This window comes from Protobothrops mucrosquamatus, unplaced genomic scaffold (genome assembly GCF_001527695.2).
Source record: "Protobothrops mucrosquamatus isolate PMUCROS unplaced genomic scaffold, P.Mucros_1.0 scaffold225, whole genome shotgun sequence".
Classification (NCBI taxonomy): domain Eukaryota; kingdom Metazoa; phylum Chordata; class Lepidosauria; order Squamata; family Viperidae; genus Protobothrops; species Protobothrops mucrosquamatus.
This window is the reverse complement of record NW_015386576.1, coordinates 1,217,716-1,238,976: the sequence shown is the minus strand read 5'-3', so window position 1 is coordinate 1,238,976 and position 21,261 is coordinate 1,217,716. Positions and strand designations below refer to the sequence as shown.

The 21,261-nt window shown below is 37.9% G+C and overlaps 1 protein-coding gene across 1 annotated transcript; it reads right to left on the bottom strand.

Annotated features, from left to right (window-relative positions):
- Positions 1–105: 105 nt before the first annotated feature.
- On the bottom strand, positions 106–20,194 carry CUNH3orf70 (chromosome unknown C3orf70 homolog). The gene is made up of 2 exons (XM_015814160.1): positions 19,987–20,194; positions 106–4,059 (listed from the first exon to the last, which is right to left on the bottom strand). Exons 1-2 carry the CDS (start codon positions 20,192–20,194, stop codon positions 3,503–3,505), a joined length of 765 nt encoding a protein of 254 aa, XP_015669646.1. The 3' UTR covers positions 106–3,502.
- Between the last annotated feature and the right edge of the window lie 1,067 nt (positions 20,195–21,261).

The window sequence follows — 21,261 nt, the reverse complement described above, 5'->3', positions numbered from 1 at the left end:
GAATAGAATAGGATAGAATAGAATAGAATAGAATAGAATAGAATAGAATAGAATAGAATAGAATAGAATAGAAGGGACCTTGGGGTTTTCTAATCCAGCCCCCTGCTCAGTGAATTTTTCTCCTTTCAAGAAGTTTATATAATGACTTTATACAATGTGGTATTAATGAAACAGAGTTGTAATGAACCTGTTGCTTGACTCTTGTTTCTCAAGTGATGGTTGCTATGTCCAATTCAACTTACTTTACATGCCCATGTACATTCACATATGATGAAAGATAACATCAAACACACCATTTCACATTAAGACATGAACATTTGTAGTGCCACAAAACTGTGGAAAAGAAATCCACTTTATTCTATGGTTGTGCAAAAACAATCTTCACATTTATTATTTTGTGAGAAGTTTACATGAAACAATGATGTGCTCTTGAAAGTAGTTTGAAACACAGTATTTATGTGCTAAATCAGCCAACCAAATCCTGCATGGCTTACACTGAGGAAATCTCCGGGGAAGCCAGAAACAAGCCAACTTTGTTGTGCTTAAGATTTTGAAACAGAGTAATTTTAGGAGATTAATATTGTATGCAGCTATTGCTCATTAATAGTCTGATCAAGAATGTCTGTACTGATTTTCTCCAGCTTTCATTTCTCAGTTCAGAATACATTCATCTAATCTTAGCCTGGTTAAATCATTTTGCCTTCTACCCTACAAAACAGTGGCAATATCACAATTCTTCAGTATAATAAACATAACTAAAGTGTTCCCTCAAAACCTGCTTCATTTCTGCTCTCAAATATAATTTCCAATTCCTCTGTAATTCTCTCTGGGATTGCCAAAATTCCCAATTCTTGCTTTTTTTAAAAAAAAATATTAGACAGTTAGCCACAAACTAACACAACCAGACAAGCTGTATTTTAAATCTCGAGTTCCAAATAATTTGAGTATATAATCGTATTTTATGCAGTTTCTTCTATAAAATCCATAAGAATTCTTAACATCACCTGAGAAAATCTTTAAGAATCCCAAGATAACACTTCTATAAGGAAACAGTGTTCTCTTTAAAAATTAGAAGAATGCTGTAATTTTTCAGAACTACTAAGAAAGGATTTACCTGTTATAATAGCTAAAACTGTTTTTCTTTCTTTTGGGGGGAGTGGGGGCAAGAAATACATTTTAGTATCATAATAAATAGTTTGTTTTACTTCTTAAGGTAATATTTTATATTTTAAAGTACATATTAATTTTATAGTCATTCATAATACACTGCAGTCTAAATATTTTCTAAAAGTGCCTATGTCTGAGTGTATGTATAAAAATTAGTTATTAGTTATGTGTCAAGATTGTATATAAAGAGCAGCATTCAACAACACAGCATAAGATAATCTAATACTGAGAGCTACAACTGTACATATTTATATGTTACCATTCTTAGATAAACTTAATGGAAAGTGAATTAACTGAACCATTATAAAACAGGGCTATATTTATTAATAGATGCCCTAATGTTACAGGGGGAAAAATTAGTTATGTACCATATGGGTGAATGCAAAAAGGTTAGGAGGTAAAACATTTTCATTCACTGGTACATGACTATTTAAGTGTATTTGAAATTCTTATTTTAAAACATTGGGGGGAAAATGCACATTTACAGCTCAAAGGGCCATAATCTTTAAACTGATTAGCAGGGCACCTCTTCTGACAGGATAACCATATTGTGTAAACTTAAAATGGAGGCACGAATACATCAGGGGCATAAAGATCTCTTTCCACTATACACTTTTCACTGTTTTATACTGAATAACATAAACAATGATTAAGCAAAGCTAGAAGAAAATAATCGACTGCTTTTTTTCCAGATTGTTTTTTTAAATCAAAATATTGTATGTTAGAGGCTAAAACTATCATGACACCTTTTTCATCTAGCTACAGTCAAACCTACTGTGCACAAGTGGATAATTTAAATAGATAATAGAATAGACCCAGTACTAAATGTAAATACTGAGTCACCAAATGTACAGATTAATAAATGGAACTATTAAATTCTATTGCCCTAGTTCTATACTGAAATACTTTCTTAAATCAGTTAATATATCATTTACAATTCTTCAGTTTGGAAGTGCATTGATTAAATATATCCATAGCAAAAAAGACTGTGTTTATTTCTTTAAAACAGATACTGTTACATATCCTGATTAGTTTTCCTGATTTTCCTAAACACCACAAGTTTATGCCTGCCCTTTGCTGGGAGCAAAAAGCTTAACCTTTTTTTCTTTTTCTTTTCCTATTTCGTTTTGTTGTTTTATGATGGGTAAATACCAAGCCAGGCTATATTTTTGGCTGATCTGAAAAATAATCCTAACTTTCATTATGAGAATATACACTGAAATTGCAGTCACAATATACCTATTTCAGATGAGTAGCTCTTTCGTATATGCTTTGTTTCTATAACAAAATCCAGCTGTTCTCTGTTTTAATATAGAAAGTAATTTAAATATTTAGAATCAAATTCTATATCAGTGGAATGATATATAATGGTCAGTTGGCAGTGTAATAATGTATCCCTTGAAGGATTTTAATTCAAGCCTCTCTGACATGTTCTTATTGTAGAAACAGTTTCAGTTATATTGGCTGAGTATTGTGCTTATGCTAGCAATCTCCTGAGTTACTCTGTAGCTGGCAAAAAAGGTTAGTGTATGCAAGTCATTTAAAAAGATGTACCTAACATCTGAGCGAGTGAGGAGAGCCATGGCTTCTTGTCTCCTACATAAAATAATACACTTAAAGAATATTTGCTTATGGATTTAACTCTGCTCATCAAAGGTATGGCTACCTCCTATTGATATTCAGCAAATGCACAAAAGGCTAAATCCTTATTCCAAATGAGAAATCCTCAGCCAATTGCTTATTTCAGAGTAGATAATGACTTTCAAAGAGGGTTCTTAATCAGTGGTATGTTATACCACAGGTTACCTGAAAAGATTGTAGGACATGGTGTAAGCCACTGATACCTAGACTACCATACATAATGCCATACAGAATATAGTAACAGTTATACAGTCTATGACCATAATAAAATTGGACTGATTGATAATAATAGAATGCCGGTAAACACACAAATGTCCTTCTTGGGGAAAAGTGTGTGTTTGTATCATATTGGGATCCAGGTTTTGTGCTAAAGTAACTAGGGACCAAAGTCTGAAAATCACTCGCTTACAATAACCTGACCACTGCAAAATTTAGCTGATCTTCATCATGATGAGGGTTAGTCTGTAACTAAAGATGTACATTCTGGTATCTTTTCAGCTATACAGGAGAGCTCCTGGAAATTCATTGGTAGAATGAGTATCAAGGAATTAATTCACAGATGGCTAAATATTGTCACTGTGTTCCTTGAGGGATATCAAGTACACTGCAAAAAAGGACCTGTCAAAAATGCCAGTATAAATGCTATAAAACCAGTGTTATTTTAATATGCCTAGCTAGCTCCCAGCTCAGAATTTCACACTGTGGTTTCTATGGTTTCAATTACTTCTAGTTCACACTGTGAGGGTGATAGAAGGGGACACTCATCTGGCTCCCAGCTACTGTCTGGACTATAATCCTCTTCTGAACTTAGCTCTGCTCCTTCTTCTGTGTCTTCATCACATGACTCTACGTAATGAGCCCCAACAGCATTGATCCCAGAATCCTCAGAACTGGAAGGGGATGAGCAATGATCTATTTTTGGTGTATTATTCTCTCTCAAAATTAAGGCGTTGCGTGTGGGGACCTCCTGGGGCTTCATTTTATAGGAAAGAGCAGGAGGTTGCCTCTGCACATAGCACATCTTCCCATTGATGCATTTCACACGGTAATTGTCAATAAATAGGTCTGAAATTGTGCAAAACCGTGGGGAGTCTGGTGGTAATGGTGCTTGGAAGACAGGTGCAAACTTCAAAAAGTGTTCTGTGAGAGAGACAGCTATCTGAATAGTATTTATGGTTCCTCGAGGCCGGACAGGTATTTCAGTACTTGGAAGCTGTTCTACTGGAGTCATAGGCTGATAAACATATTTACCTACAAAAGATATATGAAAAAAAATATTAGAATCAAATTTTACTTCGTAGAAATTAACTAGATCATGGAAAAAAACTTGTTCTAGTACTATTGAATGCCAGGTGCCGAAAGTCTAAAACAGGGGTAGTCAACCTTGGCTCTTTTATGACTCGTGGACTTCAACTCCCAGAATTCCTGAGCCAGCTGTGCTGTGCTGGCTCAGGAATTCTGGGAGTTGAAGTCCACGAGTCATAAAAGAGCCAAGGTTGACTACCCCTGGTCTAAAACAAGAATATGCTTAGCTTATAGGCCTCCTGAAGACATCTGGCTGGCAGTTCCTTGGCTTTTTCCATATACTTATCATTTGTTTCCTCTTAGTCACGGAAAATAAATATTCTGTAAAATAGTAGATTCCCCCTTCCCCCTGCCCACATCTTGAAATTATTTGCTTTGTTTTAGGCAAAGTATTATATAACAGCCTTTTGTTAGAATGTTAATTTTTTTCTTTATGCCACCAGGGACTGTTGTGGCTCCAGTCCATTTTAAGACAGGAAATGAAGAGATTTTAAAGCCTCGAAAGCCGCTAGTATTCTGATAATTATGCCAAGTAGGAAGATAATAGGATTGCATTGACTATACCATATAAAAGCAGGATCAAGGAAAAGGATATTGAAATAAAAAAGAACCATCAATCAATTGCAAAAGGCAGCTTTACTTGGAACAGCTTACATTCTGGGAGGATCCGGAGTCAGCAGAATAAAAGAGAAAGAACTGGAGTAACTCATAGAATACAAAAACCTGCAAATAGAATGACTGTGGCAAAAGAAAGCAAAAATAATACCAGTAGTATCAGGCACCTCAGGTGTGAAACATCAGGAACACCACTAAATACCATCATCATTGACAAAATCACCATCAGCCAATTGCAAAAGGCAGCTTTACTTGGAACAACTTACATCCTGAACATACCTTTAATATCATCAAACAAAATCTGCCTATCCCTGGTCCTTGGGAAGGGCTCAATACAATCTAAATATCTGGCTGACTCTGCCATGAACCATAATAAAACACACAGAGAACAGCTGGGAAAGATTATTTTGCTGCTGATACTTCACGGTTCTCTGTCACCCCGAGAGTTGTTCCTTGACTGGCAAGTAATACCTATCAGGGGGCAGATTCACAACTTGGAGCTCCTTCTGGTCTCCCAGCCCCTGCTGGAACAGCAGGTAGAAACTATGGCCAGAGGGGACCATGCCCATTTTTGGTGGTGCATCAGTTACAACCCTACCTGAGGTAGAAGTGTTTACCTACAGTAGTTTATGCTCTTATTATTACCTAGCTGAGCTGCTGTAACGTTATATTTGGCTCCATCCTAGTTAGAAATTACACTTGGTCCAAAATGGCCCCACATGCTTTCTGGCATTGTTAAGAGCATATAACATTGGTTTTGCGGACTCTGCATTAGTTGCTAATTGATTTCCAGGTACAATTTAAAGTGCTGGTTTGAACTTATAAATTCCTTTAAGACTCAGTGCCTGGATATTTGCAGTATCACCTCCTCCAACCAGTACTATCTGAACAATTAGATCAAAGAGAGGGACACTGTTATTGTTCTTGCATTTTGGGGAGGTCGGGGGGGGGATTACAATGAAAAGTTGCTGCTTTTCCATGGCATGTTGACTCTATGAAACAGCCTCCTGGTTATATTCAGAGTAGCTCGGTCCTTGTTGATGTTTCAGAAGCTTTAAAAGGCAGAGCTGGTCTTCTGAATTGATCATGCCATCTTTACTTTCTATTTTTATTGCTCGTAGTTTTATATTTGGATAGTATGGTTTTACTGTTTCTGTGGATATTACACCATAAAAGTTTACTTGGGTTTTATAATCTGCGGAAGCAGCTGAGAATCTCTGGATTGCAGTGGGGGTAGAAATGTGAAAAATAAATGTGGAGTAGTAGTGACACTTCCAGATATTGGAAGCAAGCATGATAAACCGTGCAGAGGCAGTAGTAGGTAGAGATATTGCTGACTTCTGTCTCTTTTCAAAGGAACCACAAACTTCTGCTCTGTTTATGAATGTAGCCCTTCTTATTCTATGTTCTAATAAAAATAATTTCAATACCTAGAAGAAAGTAAAGTCAGTGGAAGCAACATTATGCAAAGCACAGAAAAGCATAAAGTATAAAGTAGCAGAGTAAAATAAAATAATAAAGGGAGATACAATAAAAGGAAAAAAATAACATAATTTACATAACAACCAATTGCTAAATTTCTCTATATCTTCCTCTTTTTAATATATTTTTATTAAAATGTTTAAATAAAAAAAGATGAAGACTGATACAAACTAATATAAAGTATGAAGGAAAAAAATGAAGAGAAATCAAAAAGTGCCGTAAACTAAAACAGTTAAAATTAGAAAAGAAAGAAAAAGATACAAAGTGGCTTCTGATGGTCATCATAGCAGATATAAGTACAAACATACTTAGACCTCTGTCTCTTAAGGTTACATTATTCCTTCTATAATCAGTATTCCTTCTATAATCTATCCTAATCATCAAAAACCTAAATCCCAAAATCATTTTTCTGATTTTATGCAGAAAGTCCATAATTGGCTACCAGTCACCAATAAATGTAAATGACTTTTCCCCAAAGAAGTCAATTTATTCATTTCAGCTAAATTGTGTCATTTCAGCTAAATTGTATACCTTTCTATCCTTATAAAGCACCCATTTTTCCACCATGTCCAAACATCAATTCATTCTTTGCCTTTTACTATTTAAATTTCCTCACTTCTCTTTGAGTATGTCATCAACTACATCCCACCATAACTTTCATTGTCTTCCTCTTCCTCTGAAACCATTTGGTTTTGCTTCGTTAATTTGTTTTAGGATTTGATTGTCATTCATTCTGTCTCAGTGCATTTATTTTGCATGGGTCCCTCATTTTTATATATTGAGCTCACATTCAGGAAGCATCCATTTATTTTTTATTTTATATCATTTGATTTACCACACACACGCTGCTTAATAACGTATTCTTATTGTGTTCACTTACTCCTAACATTCAAAAACATGCCTCTATATAAAAATTGGACAAAATCATAATTCTGCTCAACATCTTCCCAGACATACTTAATAAATTGAACCTCCTGTCCCTGAGGTTTTAATATTCACTCATGCTCTTCCCCCCATCTCTTTCTTTATAGAAGAGCAGTAATCACATTCCTCAATCATCAAGTATAAATAGTCTTGACACACGTATTAAACAAGATATACAGCTATTCTATAAGCAAACAACATCCATATTTAAACTTTTCTTCAATTATAACAGCTATGCCTGTAGTCTTACAATTAACTTTCTTTTCAACATTTTTTTTCTTGGATACACTAATATTTGCACCATTCTTTGTAGATCTATTCTTATTCAATCCCATTTCCATGTCTAATATATTCCCTGCAGTATATCCTACTTCAGTTTCATAATCATTTTTTAATTTTGATTCTAGTCTCTCTGCTGAACTATTTAGTTCTTTCATTCACTTCCAAAACAATGGTGTTTTTTTTATTTTCATCAAAAATGCTGTACGGTATTTTATATTATCTTTCAGTTTTAAAGTGCTTGCTCTCTTGGACCACTGTGTGTTCTTTGTAACTATCCATTCTTTTTCTTCCTAGCATTTTGCCACAAATGCAGAGTCTGCTTTTTTCTTTTTCTGGATCAACCAAGTGTTGATCTATCATTTGTAACAGGAATTGACGAACTGGCTTGTCACGGAGCCTGACTCTCTCATGGACTGAGACAGAGCAACTGGCCCAAAGTCAACTTGCTGACTTTCATGCCCAAGGCAGGATTAGAACTCATATTTTCTTGATTTCTTGCTTAGTGCCTTAACTACTAGACAACCACTACTAGGCTCTCCACTCTATGTAACTATCTCTCTGTACAGCAGCCATTGTCCCTCATGCATTTTTTTTTCATCTACAGCCTCTTTCACTTCATACAGTAATTCCACCAGCTTTTCTTTTTCTATGCCAGCGTCTAACATTTTTTCACTCTTTCAAAACAGCTTCCATATAATCTTTCCTTATATCCATTTCCATTCATTCTTTTGGGTAATCTTCTAACATGTTTTCAAACAAGAGTCATAGTTTCTCTTCCTGTTGTCATTCTGCTTTTATCTTTAATTTCTTTCACTTTCTTTTCTTCCACGTTCCTTTTAAAATTCAGTTGTATCCAGGGCTTTTTTTCTCATAGAATGCCCAGAACTGAGTTCCGGCACCTTTTTTGGATGGAACCTTGTGGGGTAGGCAAGGCAGGGTTGTATGACGTGTGTGATTTCCGGCACCTTTTTTTTTTTTTTTAGAAAAAAAGCACTGGTTGTATCCATAACACAGGCAGCATTTCCTGCTGACAGGGCACAATAGCAGTCCATTTGTGCATGTTTCCTCGGAATAGCACTGAAATTGTTTTACCTCACAGTAGTTCAGTAGAAGGCTCCAATTTTATAATTATTTAAAATAACCCTCATTTTGCATGGTAAGAAAACATAAATATTACTTTTTTGTTTTCAGTAGGATAGCTCCTATCAATACAAATATTTGTGTAGGTATTTTATTTTATTTTATTTTATTTTATTATTCTTTTAATTGATTTTTCTGAAAAGAAAACTGATGGGAGAAGCAGGAGGAAAACTGGGAGGGTTACAAATGGAAAACAACTTTGCCTGAATTGCTGTTAAATTCTGTGAAAAAGGTAGAGTATTTGTGTAATAAAAATCTTGCAAGGAAGCACCTGTACAATCACAAATAATGTAGCATGCTGGCTGGGGAATTCTGGGCACTGAAGTCTACAAATCTTAAAAGTTGCCAAGTTTGAAAAACACGATTGTCCACATAAATGGTAATTATATTTATTCTTTCATTAAAAGAGAAAGATGACAATTGTATCTCTTTACCATCCAACTGATGGCACTACACATTTTATTTCAGATTGGTGAAAGTGCATTCTACACTAACACAGTTCCTTTTCATTTACAACTACAAATGCCTTTGCTTTTAGGGTACATGTGATAAACACGTGATATGGAAAAACAGAAGTTAAAAACTGTAATATATATAACCAAAAATGTAGCTTAGTGCAGGTAATTAGAAAAACAGAATAAAAATATCTTTGTCCGGTGGCAGGATAAGGAAGTGGCTGCCAGGCAAGCATCATTGGAAAATAGAAGGAAGTCCAACTGCAGGGATTCATCATCAAAGAAGACCTTCTTTTCTAGTTGCCAGTGAGATATTCTGATGACGGAGGGCACCTGGTAGAATACATTTTGATAATGATCCAATATAAATGCATGCTCATTCTGATATTGTAGAAAGTAGAAACTAAGGGTACGTTTTCTGATGGGACAGTGGAGGATGACACTGAGAACATACTGATACAAAAGTAACTCTAAGAATAGCAGACATATGGTAGCAGCTTGTGAAAAATCTGGATTTGTTTATAAACCCCTCCAATACTAGGTAGATAAGCAGCAGTTAATTACTAATATTTGATTATTTAAAGATGGGCAAATATTTATAAGTAATTGGAAAATAAATGCAATTTGGAAGAGTATATTTAAAAAAAATAAACTTTTCCCGGAAATACATCCTGCCTTCCACAAGCCTTTTGTAATTTGGCATAAAAAGGACCGAATGTTTTTCGTAGGTGAAAACGCTGAGATTCTATGATGTTTAAAAGGATCAATTAGATTATGGGTTCCCTGTAGAACAATCTTCTCCTCCCACCCCTGCCTTGCAATGAAATTAAAGTATTGCTTACCAATACAAACATGATAAACACAGCTGAGCTTCCTTTTCCATAAACAGATGTTTTGTTTTTCTATGTGGAGGTAGCAATTCAATATTGTGCCTTTAAACCCACCAGAAAAAGTTATTTTCTATGAAAGCTACTAGAGAAAGTGAGAATTAATGTTTGTGTCAAGAGCAACCTCCATAATATTGAGATAAAATTTTTGAACACTAAAGTATGCAAACCTAAGCTGGAAAACGGTGGATGATTTTATGGCTCCAAAGAGATACTTTACTTTTTGGATTCAAGATAGACAATAGGGGGGGGAGGAGGGGAGCTTGTGGGACTTTGAAAAGTGAGAAATTGTATTGTTTTGCACACCGACTCCATTTCTGAATAGTGAAATGTTTTAGGACACAGGCCCCCCCACCTTTTGGGCAGCAGGGACTGGAGAGAGAGGCTTTTCCACAGATTGAAGGGGCGCGCGGTTTCATGTGCTGCCTGCATCCCATGGATGGGGCTTCGCTTGTTTGCGCAGCCCAGTTACTGGCATGCCATAGACTGGTGCTGGTCTATGGACCTGGGGTGGGGACCCCTGCTTTAGGGATTCAAGTGTTCACAAGAGGTCTAGTTTCCTTAGAAGGAGCCGCCATAAATATATGTGCTATATGGCTGAGCTAATCAACTGAAGCTTCACAGCACTAGTTGATAAATTCCCGTTTTCCATTAAAAATTATGGTGAACTTTTAATGCTATTGGATTTCCTGCATTTAGCAAAGTCAGCTGAGATCCAGTTTCAGAATATGTGAACTTCCAATAAACTTCTACTGTGCAGCAAAGCAAAGAAGAAAAGCCCAACGAGTCATTTCTATAATCACCTTTTGGGGCCATTCTACTTGTCCCTGAAATGTTTACAGTTATCAACTAACTTTTGAGGCCCTACAGCTCTGTATAGCCCCGGGTGACATTTTTATAGTACCATAATCCCCTGTACACAAAACAGCTAAAAATTAATGGCATAGTTTTTTGCCATTTTGAAGCAGAAAAAAATGAAAAGATGGACTTAACTTGATTTAATACAGTTTTTTTTTTAAAAAAAAGACTCCAGAGACTTGCACCGAAGATATAGGTGAAACCAATGTAGCTTGGCCCTCTTTATATTACAAAGTCCTGCCCACTTTGTATCATCAACCCCCTCACTCTAGCCCAGTGATGGTGAACCTTTTAGAGACCGAGTGCCCAAACTGCAACCCAAAACCCACTTATTTATCGCCAGGTGCCAGGTGGGCATGGCCCACTGGGTGGGCATGGCTGTGGTGGTCATGGAAGACTGGGTGGGTGTGGCCAAGGTAGGTGTGGTCACCTCGATGTTGCTCATGGGGAAGGACGCCTGTGGGGGCCGGGCAGGGTTGGGGGAGATCCAGGGGGTCTCTGGCAGGTGGGGCAGTGGGCAGGAGGCTCATCATGCGAGGCAAGGCGTGGCAGGGTGGGGGTGCCATTGTCACAAGGCAAGGCAAGGCAGGGGCTGGGGAGGCCCGCCGCCAGCAGTTCAGAGAAGCCGCCTCTGAGCTGGACGGCCAGCCGACAGCTGAGGAGGCAATGCAGTGGGTCGTGCCCGGGAAAAAGAGAGCATGCAAGGCCAGGGGGGATGGGATGGGGGGAAGGAAACCAGCCATGCTGGGATGCATCCGGCCATGTGGGACCTCGGCGAGTTAGTGGGCGGCTGGTTGAAGAGGGACGGTTGCCATCTCCGGGGCATGGCACACGTGCCCACAGAGAGGGCTCTGAGTGCCGCCTCTGGCACGCATGCCATAGGTTCACTACCACTGCTCTAGCCCTTCTTAGAAAATGTTACCCGTGGCCTTAAACTGTATTATTACAGGTACATACACTACCTATAGAAATCCTAGCAAAAATGGACAATTTTCTGCATCATGCATATGGCTTGGTTTGGGTATTAGAGGTTCATGGCCTGTATTTTATGGTTAGGGCAGGACTCTTACAATTGTACCAATAGTTATTCCCTTTAAAATATACATTCATACAGTCTCTAATACTTGTGTGCAATACTGAAGGAACTGGAGAGGAAACTGACTTCATCCCAAACATAATTAATAAGGTCCTATGCACAACATCTTCCACAGTGTAGAGTATTTCTTATAAGATGATGCTTATCTGCTCTCATATGCATATATCATATACAAAACAATATCATATTCTTTAACAATATTTTTAATTATGTGGACGTTATCATAGATGTAACCTGTTACCCTACCAGTTGTTATTAAGAGAGAAGTACAATTGAATACAGCAGGATTGCTATATTAATCTATGAAGATTAATATAATTATTCAACTTACAGTGCAATCTTTTAACATATCTTTTCAGAAGAAAATCCACTGAGGCCTGCTTTGTCAGGCTACATCAATTGAATGTCTACATGGGCATGCTGGGTGAGGTTACACAGCAGCACAGGGCCAGATATTATCAGTATGCTGAAACCCAATAATTTGAGCATTAATTGACAAAAATTAAATGCTTATCATCTTTTCACGTAATTATTTTTAATAATCAGATTAGCTCTCAATCAAAGTAAATTCAAGATATATTCCCTGAATTAATATATTCCAATATATCATACCTTTTAACTATCCATATATCCCATTACATTAAATACACAATGTCTCTGAGGAATCTTCAGACACATATGAGTCAAGTAGTATAGGGTGTGTGATTTCTAATTCCACATTATGGTTTCTAGAGCAAAAATGCAACATTTATGAAAAAGTAAGACAGGAAGCTTCCGAAGTGCAACATAAGTGTGAAAAGAATTTCCTTGTTTATTCAATCAAAAAAACCCATCTAATTTAATGTTCTGTTACCATGGCCAGTTAGTATTACCAGTACAGAAGGATGATACGTATTACAAAAAATTTCTTTTGTATCATTTGATATTGCCATCTTTGGGGTTTTAAAGGTAAAGAGTTTTAATATTTCTATAACTTGTAAAATAAGAACTTGCACATTTGCCTACATTTGAGAAATCATGGATATGTGAAGAATCTTAAGAATCCTTAAGGACAACTTTAGTTACTCAGAAACACACACATAAAATTAAATCCAAACTAAAATATTAGATGATCACATGTGAGAGTCTGAAGTAAAAATTAAAGACATTATGTTAATTCACATTTCTGTTGTTTTATTTTTTCTAATCACATTAGTAGTTCCATGTCAAGACTGATTCTGCTAAATGTTAACAGGGTTTGCCATGACCTCAATCTGTTCAAAATATTCACAAAAGGATAATTTAATAAGCAAATAGTTAAATCTATTTTAGAAGTGTTTATCTGAATGTAATTTTTTTTCAGAATATCAAAATAAAAATTGAAAATGCTTTCAAATAATAGTATATTAGAGTGAAAAAATAATATGCCATGTTGTAATGTTCATTAACTAGTAGAAGGGTTTAAGAAAAATACCATTGACCCATTATATTATACGTTGAATAAAGAATTACTGCATTTTTTATACAAGCACTTCAATCTGGGTAGCAGCAGTGAATACCTTCAAGTAAATACTGAGCTAATGTGTTGTGAGAGTGGTCCCTGCTACTCTTAAAATGCATTCATTCTTGAAACAGACCAGATAGTCCTTCAAAAGATTTCATGAACTCAAATAATTTTATACATGTGAAAAATGCTTTCTGAATTCACAGTTACTAAATACCTTTGCAAGATAGGTTCTACAATGGAAACTTGGTATGATTATTATAAAATCATGATTACATCTCCAAAATGTAGAAGTATATTAAAGTGTTTGTGTCTCTCTCTGTGTATATGTGTATGGTGTGTGTGTGCGTGTGCATGCATGTATATGTATATATGCGTGGATAGATCAGAGAGAGAAATATACACAAAGGCCTTAAGAAAATAACAGGTATCTACAATTGTACAATTGTATTTGTTTTACAAGTAACCAAAGTAATTTCTAATATGAAATCTCTTGAGTTGCATAAAATTGAATATGTTAAAAGGCTGCTTTTTAGCAGTGGATTGATAAAAGATAATATTTGAAAAAGTTAGTAGAGGAAATGTATCATTTTTTTGCATTCTATTGTGTTGCATTTACAGAAAAAAGGTTCTTACTTAGAGAAAAAAACTATTATCAAACTCTAAAGTAAAAATCAATGTATTATGCAAAATTAATCCTTCTCTATGGAAAAATGAAATGGAGGTTTGAGTTTAATCCTTGTTTTTGTTCCACATCTGTTCATATTTGCCACTTGAACAACCCCGCTTCCTTTTCCTTCATCATAAATGTAAATGGAGTACAGAATAACATAAACAGGTGTGAGCTGTGAAAAAGATATTTGCCCGATCAGTTAAATTCTAACTGATTCCTAACAGTTTCCTCATTCAACTTGCTTCCAATTTATAACTACTATATGTTCATATGTCAAGAATCTGCTGATCAATTTCACATAATATCTTAGTGAATTTACAATATTATTATTAATCAAGTGTGTAAATTATTGGATGGGAAACGTTGCTATGAATTACCTCCCAAAAATTATATCAAACTATTGCCAAACATATTTAGTATTGCGAATTGATATATTTATGTTATCTTATTAATGCAATTAATTGCATTTTCCATTGTCTCAACCAAAAATATACTTCTGTGAGAGCTAGTGTGGTGTAGTGGTTTTTTGTGTTTGAACTAGCCACTCTCTCTCAGTTTAGTCTATCTCACAGGGTGGATGTTGTGGGGGGAAAAGTAGAGGAGGGTATGCTATGTCCTTCAAGAAGAAGGGTGGGATATCAATCTAAAAATATTAAATCAGATTTTAATAACATGGTTATCTCAGATCCTGGGGACCAAAAGTATATCAGAAATATCCTAAAATGTATTCTTAGCATAAACCTCATAATCCAGGAATGGAAACCACTGGTCTTCCAAATCTTCATAAACAGCAGCCCTTCAAGATTAAGGATGCTTGCAAAATGCTTTTTATTGGCATCTAGAGAGCTGCATATTCCCTACTCTGCTACAACTCAATAGTAAGTTGGGGCTTTTAGATTAACTACCTGCATTGTTTCATGGGCTAGAGACTGTGGTTCAAGTGCCTCAGGTTTTGTTTGTTTTATTGTATTTGGTTTTTATTATTGTCATGAGCCATTCAGAGTTGTGTTTTACAAGGTGAGCAATCAAAAAGTGTTTTAAATAAATAAACATTTACATCATAGAATTTCCGTCTAAAAATGTTCCATGTCAAAAAATCAGAAACCATCACTGTGTCAGAAATGCTGCACATAAATAGTAGGATTACAGTATAAGAACCTCATGTTTATAAACCATACTTATTAATACCTGGGAGATTAATTAGCAAAATGAGATGAAAGCTTTACTTCCATATGTCTTTCAGTTTAAGTCCAACCATCAACTTCTGTTCTATGGTTTATTCAAATATTAAAAAGTTCTAATTCTAGGTTGGCCTCAGTTACATTTCTAATTATAATAAATTAAAATTAAAATTGAGAGATCACTTAAAATAATATGTTATGAAATTGCTCCCAAATCAACTCTTAGTTGGTAGCTAATATCTCTCTGCTCAGCATACCATGGTTGCAGAAGGATTATATTGCCAGGCTGTAGGCATACTGAGGCCATATAGTAGGATAGTATGAAGCTAGCATGCTTTTTTATATATAAAAAGACTGGAAAACAATTTATGGAGTCCTAAAGGCAGTATATATTAAAACTGCAAAAATAGTCATAACTTTGCCAAAAAAATAGTAAAAATATTTCCTTTGCTGTACCTTGGAAACTTTCCAAAACAAGTCATGTCCAATTAACTCTAAGCAGAAACAATTAATTGTAATTGAATAAATATATACATGTATTCTGATTATTTATCACCCACATCTGGAAATTGCAAGTCATTTGACTAAAAATATATTTCATTATGCAATATTCCCAAGGAGACTCTGTTTAAGTGCTAAATCCATAAGAAGTTTTTATAACTATTTGCATCTGTTTCTCTCAAGAAGTAAAAAAGAATCAGAAATCAAAGGAAGAATTTGTGATACTTCAAAGTCTTCCTTAGATTTCTGAATATTTTCATCTCTTAAGAGAACATTCACACATTAGATAGAAAAAAAAACCCCAAACCAACCAAACCCAGGGTCTTTAACTGAAAATTATAATTATCATCCACCATTTTAAACTGAAGTGCCTAGAAAGTGTTGCCTTTGTATAACTCTGTAAGAAGACATTCACATCCCTTGCTGTTTTTACCCTGTGTCTGCAGCTATGCTTAAGTCCTGTTCCTTCCCCAGGGAGGGATGCAAAACACGACATACCATTCTCTACACTGTTTTTGCCTGTTCACTGGCAAGCATCTATGTTTACAAAAATAAGTGAATTAATACATATGGAGTCTATCCCAGGAATAAGAGAAGATGTTCTAATTCAGATTTGAATAAAACTATTTCTTCATTTAGTTCAAAGTCTTTACAATTCCTGGTAAATGTGCTCATGTTTGAAGCAGGCCTACTGTATTTTCTAGCTCTAGCAAGAAATGAGAGGAGCTTAATCTGGAACCACTATAGATACCATTCTTGCCTTGAAGATATTAACTGTTACCTCTGTGATTTATGCCAACTCAATCATTACATTTAGGGCAACAAAGACATTAAATAATTTCACCTATGCAAAGTTTAGTGAGTCTCATCAGAAATCCTTAATTTCACATGCTAACAAAATAATCCTCAAGATCATCTGATGAAGATTAGATGGCCCTACATCAGGGGTCTTCAAACTCAGCCCTTTTATGACTCATGGACCAACTCCCAGAATTCCTCAGCCAGTGTGCCTGGCTGAGGAATTCTGGGAGATGAAGTCCATGAGTCATAAAAGGGCCGGGTTTGAAGACCCCTGCCCTACGTGGAAAAAGAGATGCCAGATATTCAAGCTGATTTTAAAAGAGGCTGAGGAACACAAGACATAATTGCTGATGCAGCCTAGATAATTGAGAAAGCCAAAGAATATGAAAAAGAAATCAGTATGTGCTTCTTTAATTATAAAAGAATACATTCAATTGTGTTGATCATGTCAAGCTGTAGAATATAGTTAGAAAAATGAGAATCCCAGAACATCTAATTCTCCTGATAAGGAGCTTAACATAGGACTGGAAGCCATAGTAGAGATAGAACATAATGAGGAAGACTGACTCCAGGTTGCCAAAGAAGTGAGACAAGGCTGTATAATCTCCCCCTTTTTATTCAATCTATATGCTGAATGTATATTAAATATTTGCTGCCTTGTAGGATCAACCATCATCAGTAAAGTAACAAGCAGTCAAATATGCCGCACACAAACATTTGGTAGAGCAGCTACGAAGATCTTGGAAAAGATAATCAGATGCCATGATCTACCTATACCTACAAAAATCAGAATAGTGCAAGCCATGGTATTCCCTGTGACACCGTACATGGAAAAGAGACTTGTGCTGGGAAAAGTGGAAGGAAGGAGAAGAAGATAACCAGCAGCAAAGTGAATTGACTCAGTTACAGTGGCTATGACTACACCACTGAGAGATCTAAAAGACCAGGTTAAATCGTTATGGAGAAAATCTCTCTGTGTGCTTGATAAGAATCAGCCCTAACTTAATGGCACATAATCAGTTGGCCTCATTGGAGTATAATACTACCAAAAGCAAAAAGCCAAATCTGACATAATGTCTGTTGCAATTTCCACTTGGGATATATATCATAAAAGAAAACCTGTGATGTTTTTAATGAGTACATGAAAGAGACTGTGCAGAAATTCTAAGCTCAGTCATATATGGGATCACTTGTTATGAATGCTATCACACAGTCTAATACAATTTGGATTTTAGATGATGCGCCCAATCCTGCTGTGACTGTAGTGTTTGAAAGTGGAGAAAATAAACTCAGCCATTTGATCAGAAGCATTAAAACAGCAAATTCAGATAGGCTTGATTGCTCAATAGCCTGAAAATAAAAACATTGTCTTGAGCAATCAGTGAACACTACTATGGATTACATAATTCATTCTTTAGAAGAAAACTGCTCTGCTCAGACATAGTTTAATGCTGAACATGGTACTAGAAGGGAAGGTAACATATAATTCAAGAATAGTAACCAACAGGATACTTCTGCAATCTAGACATAGGGAAAATGTCAAATTTCATCCTGCCCTTACCCATTTTCTCAGAAGAATTGTATGTTTTATTGCCATTTGCTAGCACATTGATGAACTGCTAGAAAGAAAAAACTGATGAAAACACGAGAACACCAAAACAAGTAGAATTTCAGATTTGGACAGGTAGAATTAACTGATAATTTTATACTTTCTATTTAGATAGGCAGCTTTCAGAAAATAACTTCTAATTTATAAATGAAAAATACCTTTAAAACAGAAAACAAAATAATTTTCACAATATAATTTGCATGACTCCTAGGACTTGAGTCTAGCAGATTATGGTGTCCCTATGAATGGGGAGAAAACCTTTGGGGCTTTGAATGAGAACAATGGCATCCTTACAGAAAAAATATAAAGTGCTATTTATCTGCTACAACAAGCTCCATGCACTGACTTCCAGTTTTTTGGCTCTGGATAATGAAGTGGTTATAGCAAGCTGCTGACATTTGTTTTGTGACTAGTTCCAGACGGATAGTATTACTTCTGTTTATTGCCATTTCCACTGCAGATAAAAGTGTGAAGTAAATTATATATGTTTACAGTTTACAACTTTTTCCCCAGTGTCCCATCTTTTACTCTAGATTATCAAAAACCATTAATGAGCTCTTAGTCAATTGGAAAATTTAATCTGAACACCAAGAAAAGATGAGCGGACAACATTCTTTATCTAAGAGTAATACATTCAAACTAAGGGAATCAGTGAAAACAGTAACTTGAAAACTAGACAGCTAGTATTAGGCATAAAACCATTCCATGAGCAATCTCAGGCTAGTTTTTCAAACCATACATCAAATTACATATGCAGCCATAGAAAAAATGTGAATGGCCTTTTTTATTATAATCCAAAAGCAAGCTTCACTTACTACTATTTACATTATTCTACGCCAACTACAACAGTTGGCTCGAGGTTTAGAGAACTGCGCCCTCCAAACGTAGAGTTACAATTTCCATCCTCCCTCAACACTGATTGATACTGGTTGGAGCTACATCAGGAGGGCCACCCACGTTCTCTAAATAAAGAAAAGATTGAACGGGAAAAGCCAAGAGGTTTTACTGTCCATAGTATTGAAGGATGACTCTACTTCTTGTCTAATACAGGCATATATGACTTCAGCAGTTATACTATAGTTGAGAAGAAGAAAAAAAGAGCTAAGCTGCTTCTAATAGCTATGGACGGCTTAACTAAGTGGTCTGCTACCTTTCATTGCCTATGGAATCAAGATCTAGGAAAAAGATCTAGGAAGAGGAGGGATGCATTCCTTATGTAGCGGTGGTGATGCGCGGCGATCTGGGCCCCGGGATGCCCGCACTACTCAGCCGATCGCGCCGCTCAGCTGATTGGCGCGGTCGGCGCTGAGCCCTCCCAGCTACACTTATACATTTTCCCTACCTACCCACTCAATACTCAACACACCGCAGATCAGCCCACTCCTTAGCTTGTCCTAGTCAAAAGCACTCAAATCCCTCTTCCCCGGGAGGACACAGAAATCCATCTAGGCTGCGGATGCCACGCTGTCTGTCACCATTGATCCTTCGTCAAATCTTCGCTCCGGGCATCAGGGAGAAAGAAATCAGGCAAGAGCCCATCTCCTTCCTCGAAGCGGCTCCTTCTAAGAGCAAAAGCCACAACCCGAAAGCCACCAAAAGGTTTAGGTTTTCCCCCTCGGGACTACCGATTCTTCCCCATCCCCGGAGTGATTAGCCAATCTCTCTCCCTTTCCCAAGGCTCCACAAATCTCCGCCCGCCCGCCCGCCGCCTCGCCACGAATCTGCAGCCTTCAGCCAAGGGGTTCCCTGCAACAGCGCGGAACATCTGGAAGGCAGCAGCTTGCAGGGACACCCCCCCGCCCCCCCCCCCCGAATCCCTCCTCTGGTTTGCTTTCTCCCGTCCCATCCGCCGCGCCCATCCCAGCCTCCTCGCCCTCTGTACTCACAATGGCACCAGCCCAGATGGCAGCACCAGTGCAGACGGAAGCAGCGGCCGTGACTGTGTGTGGCGCACAGCGACAACCCATCGCAAGGCTGAAAGTCTGGTCTTCCCGCGCAACTGCGGGCCAGAGCTTGAGCCTCATCCAGTTTCTCGCTTTTCCCGACCGGAATAGAAGCGGCAGCGACGCTGGCCGCCGCCCCAACCCCGCTCATAGTGTTGTTGCTCCCGCCGCCGCCGCCGCCGCCGCCGCCGCCTTCCCTCACTTGCCGCCCGCTCTGAGCTCCCGCCTTGTCGCCGAGTCACTCCCGCTTGCGCGCACACAAAGCGCAGCGGGTCGGGAAGCAGCGCTTCTGGCCAGGGGAAACGGCGCCACGGGCTAGCCCGGCCCCGCCTGGAGGCACCTTGGCCAGCCGCCCAGCTCCGCCTCAGCCCCAGCCCCAGCCCGCCCCCTCCAGCTAGCGACGGGGCGGGGAAAATGAGGGAGGGGAAGTCAGCCGCGGGGACTCCGCTGAAGGGCTCGTGAGCGGCGGGAGGAGGAAGGTTGGAGGAGGATTAGGAGAGCTGCGGAATCCTCCCCGGGAGATTAAACCAGTCGGCGATCCCCGCCCTCTGTCTGGAGCGAGCGCTCACCGACAGCTCCTGTGGGCGAGGCGAAAGGAGGGACAGATCGCAGCCAGTCAAAAGACCGGGGGGACTTTTCTCTCCAGCGAACGGTTACTAGGGCTCCTCGCTCCCAAGTTCATGCGGAGCCCCCTTGGAAACCGTAGGCATCTCCCACCATTCACACAACCCAAGGCCTAGATCCTTTGGGATTTTAGCGTATTGTGACCAATTGTTTCTCTTTTAATACACCCGCCGGGCACAGAGCTGCCGTCCAACGTTTGCTTCCCCCCCCCCCCTTCAGCCTTTCCAGTTTGCTTCCATCTCCCCACCTTGGTGTCTGGACCCAGCAGGATACCTCAGGTCCGCTGCTCAGCAGTAGACTGGCCTCCGATGTAAATATCTTCCTCTAGCCTTGCAATAAATAAGGATAAATAATATACTTGCATATTTTTAAAAACAAGTGATTTCATAAATGTGCCATTAGTATTTATGAATGAAACCATTTCTGTCTGGCCAGTTGATACGTCTTCCTCCTTAAACTGGTGGCATGGAGTTCACTGGAGCAGAAAATCGGAGGTTATGGAAATAGATAAATGCCATTACATAAAGCTGTCTTCTGCTCCCTTAGTACATTATTCTCCGTGACCTGATTCACCAGCACTTAAGCATCATCATT

Coding starts and splice junctions, on each gene's coding strand:
- CUNH3orf70 (XM_015814160.1), bottom strand. CDS start 20,194: ATGAGCGGGGTTGGGGCGGCGGCCAGCGTCGCTGCCGCTTCTATTCCG. Junction 4,060..19,986: donor CCATCTGGGCTGGTGCCATT/GTGAGTACAGAG, acceptor TATCTTTTGTAG/GTAAATATGTTTATCAGCCT.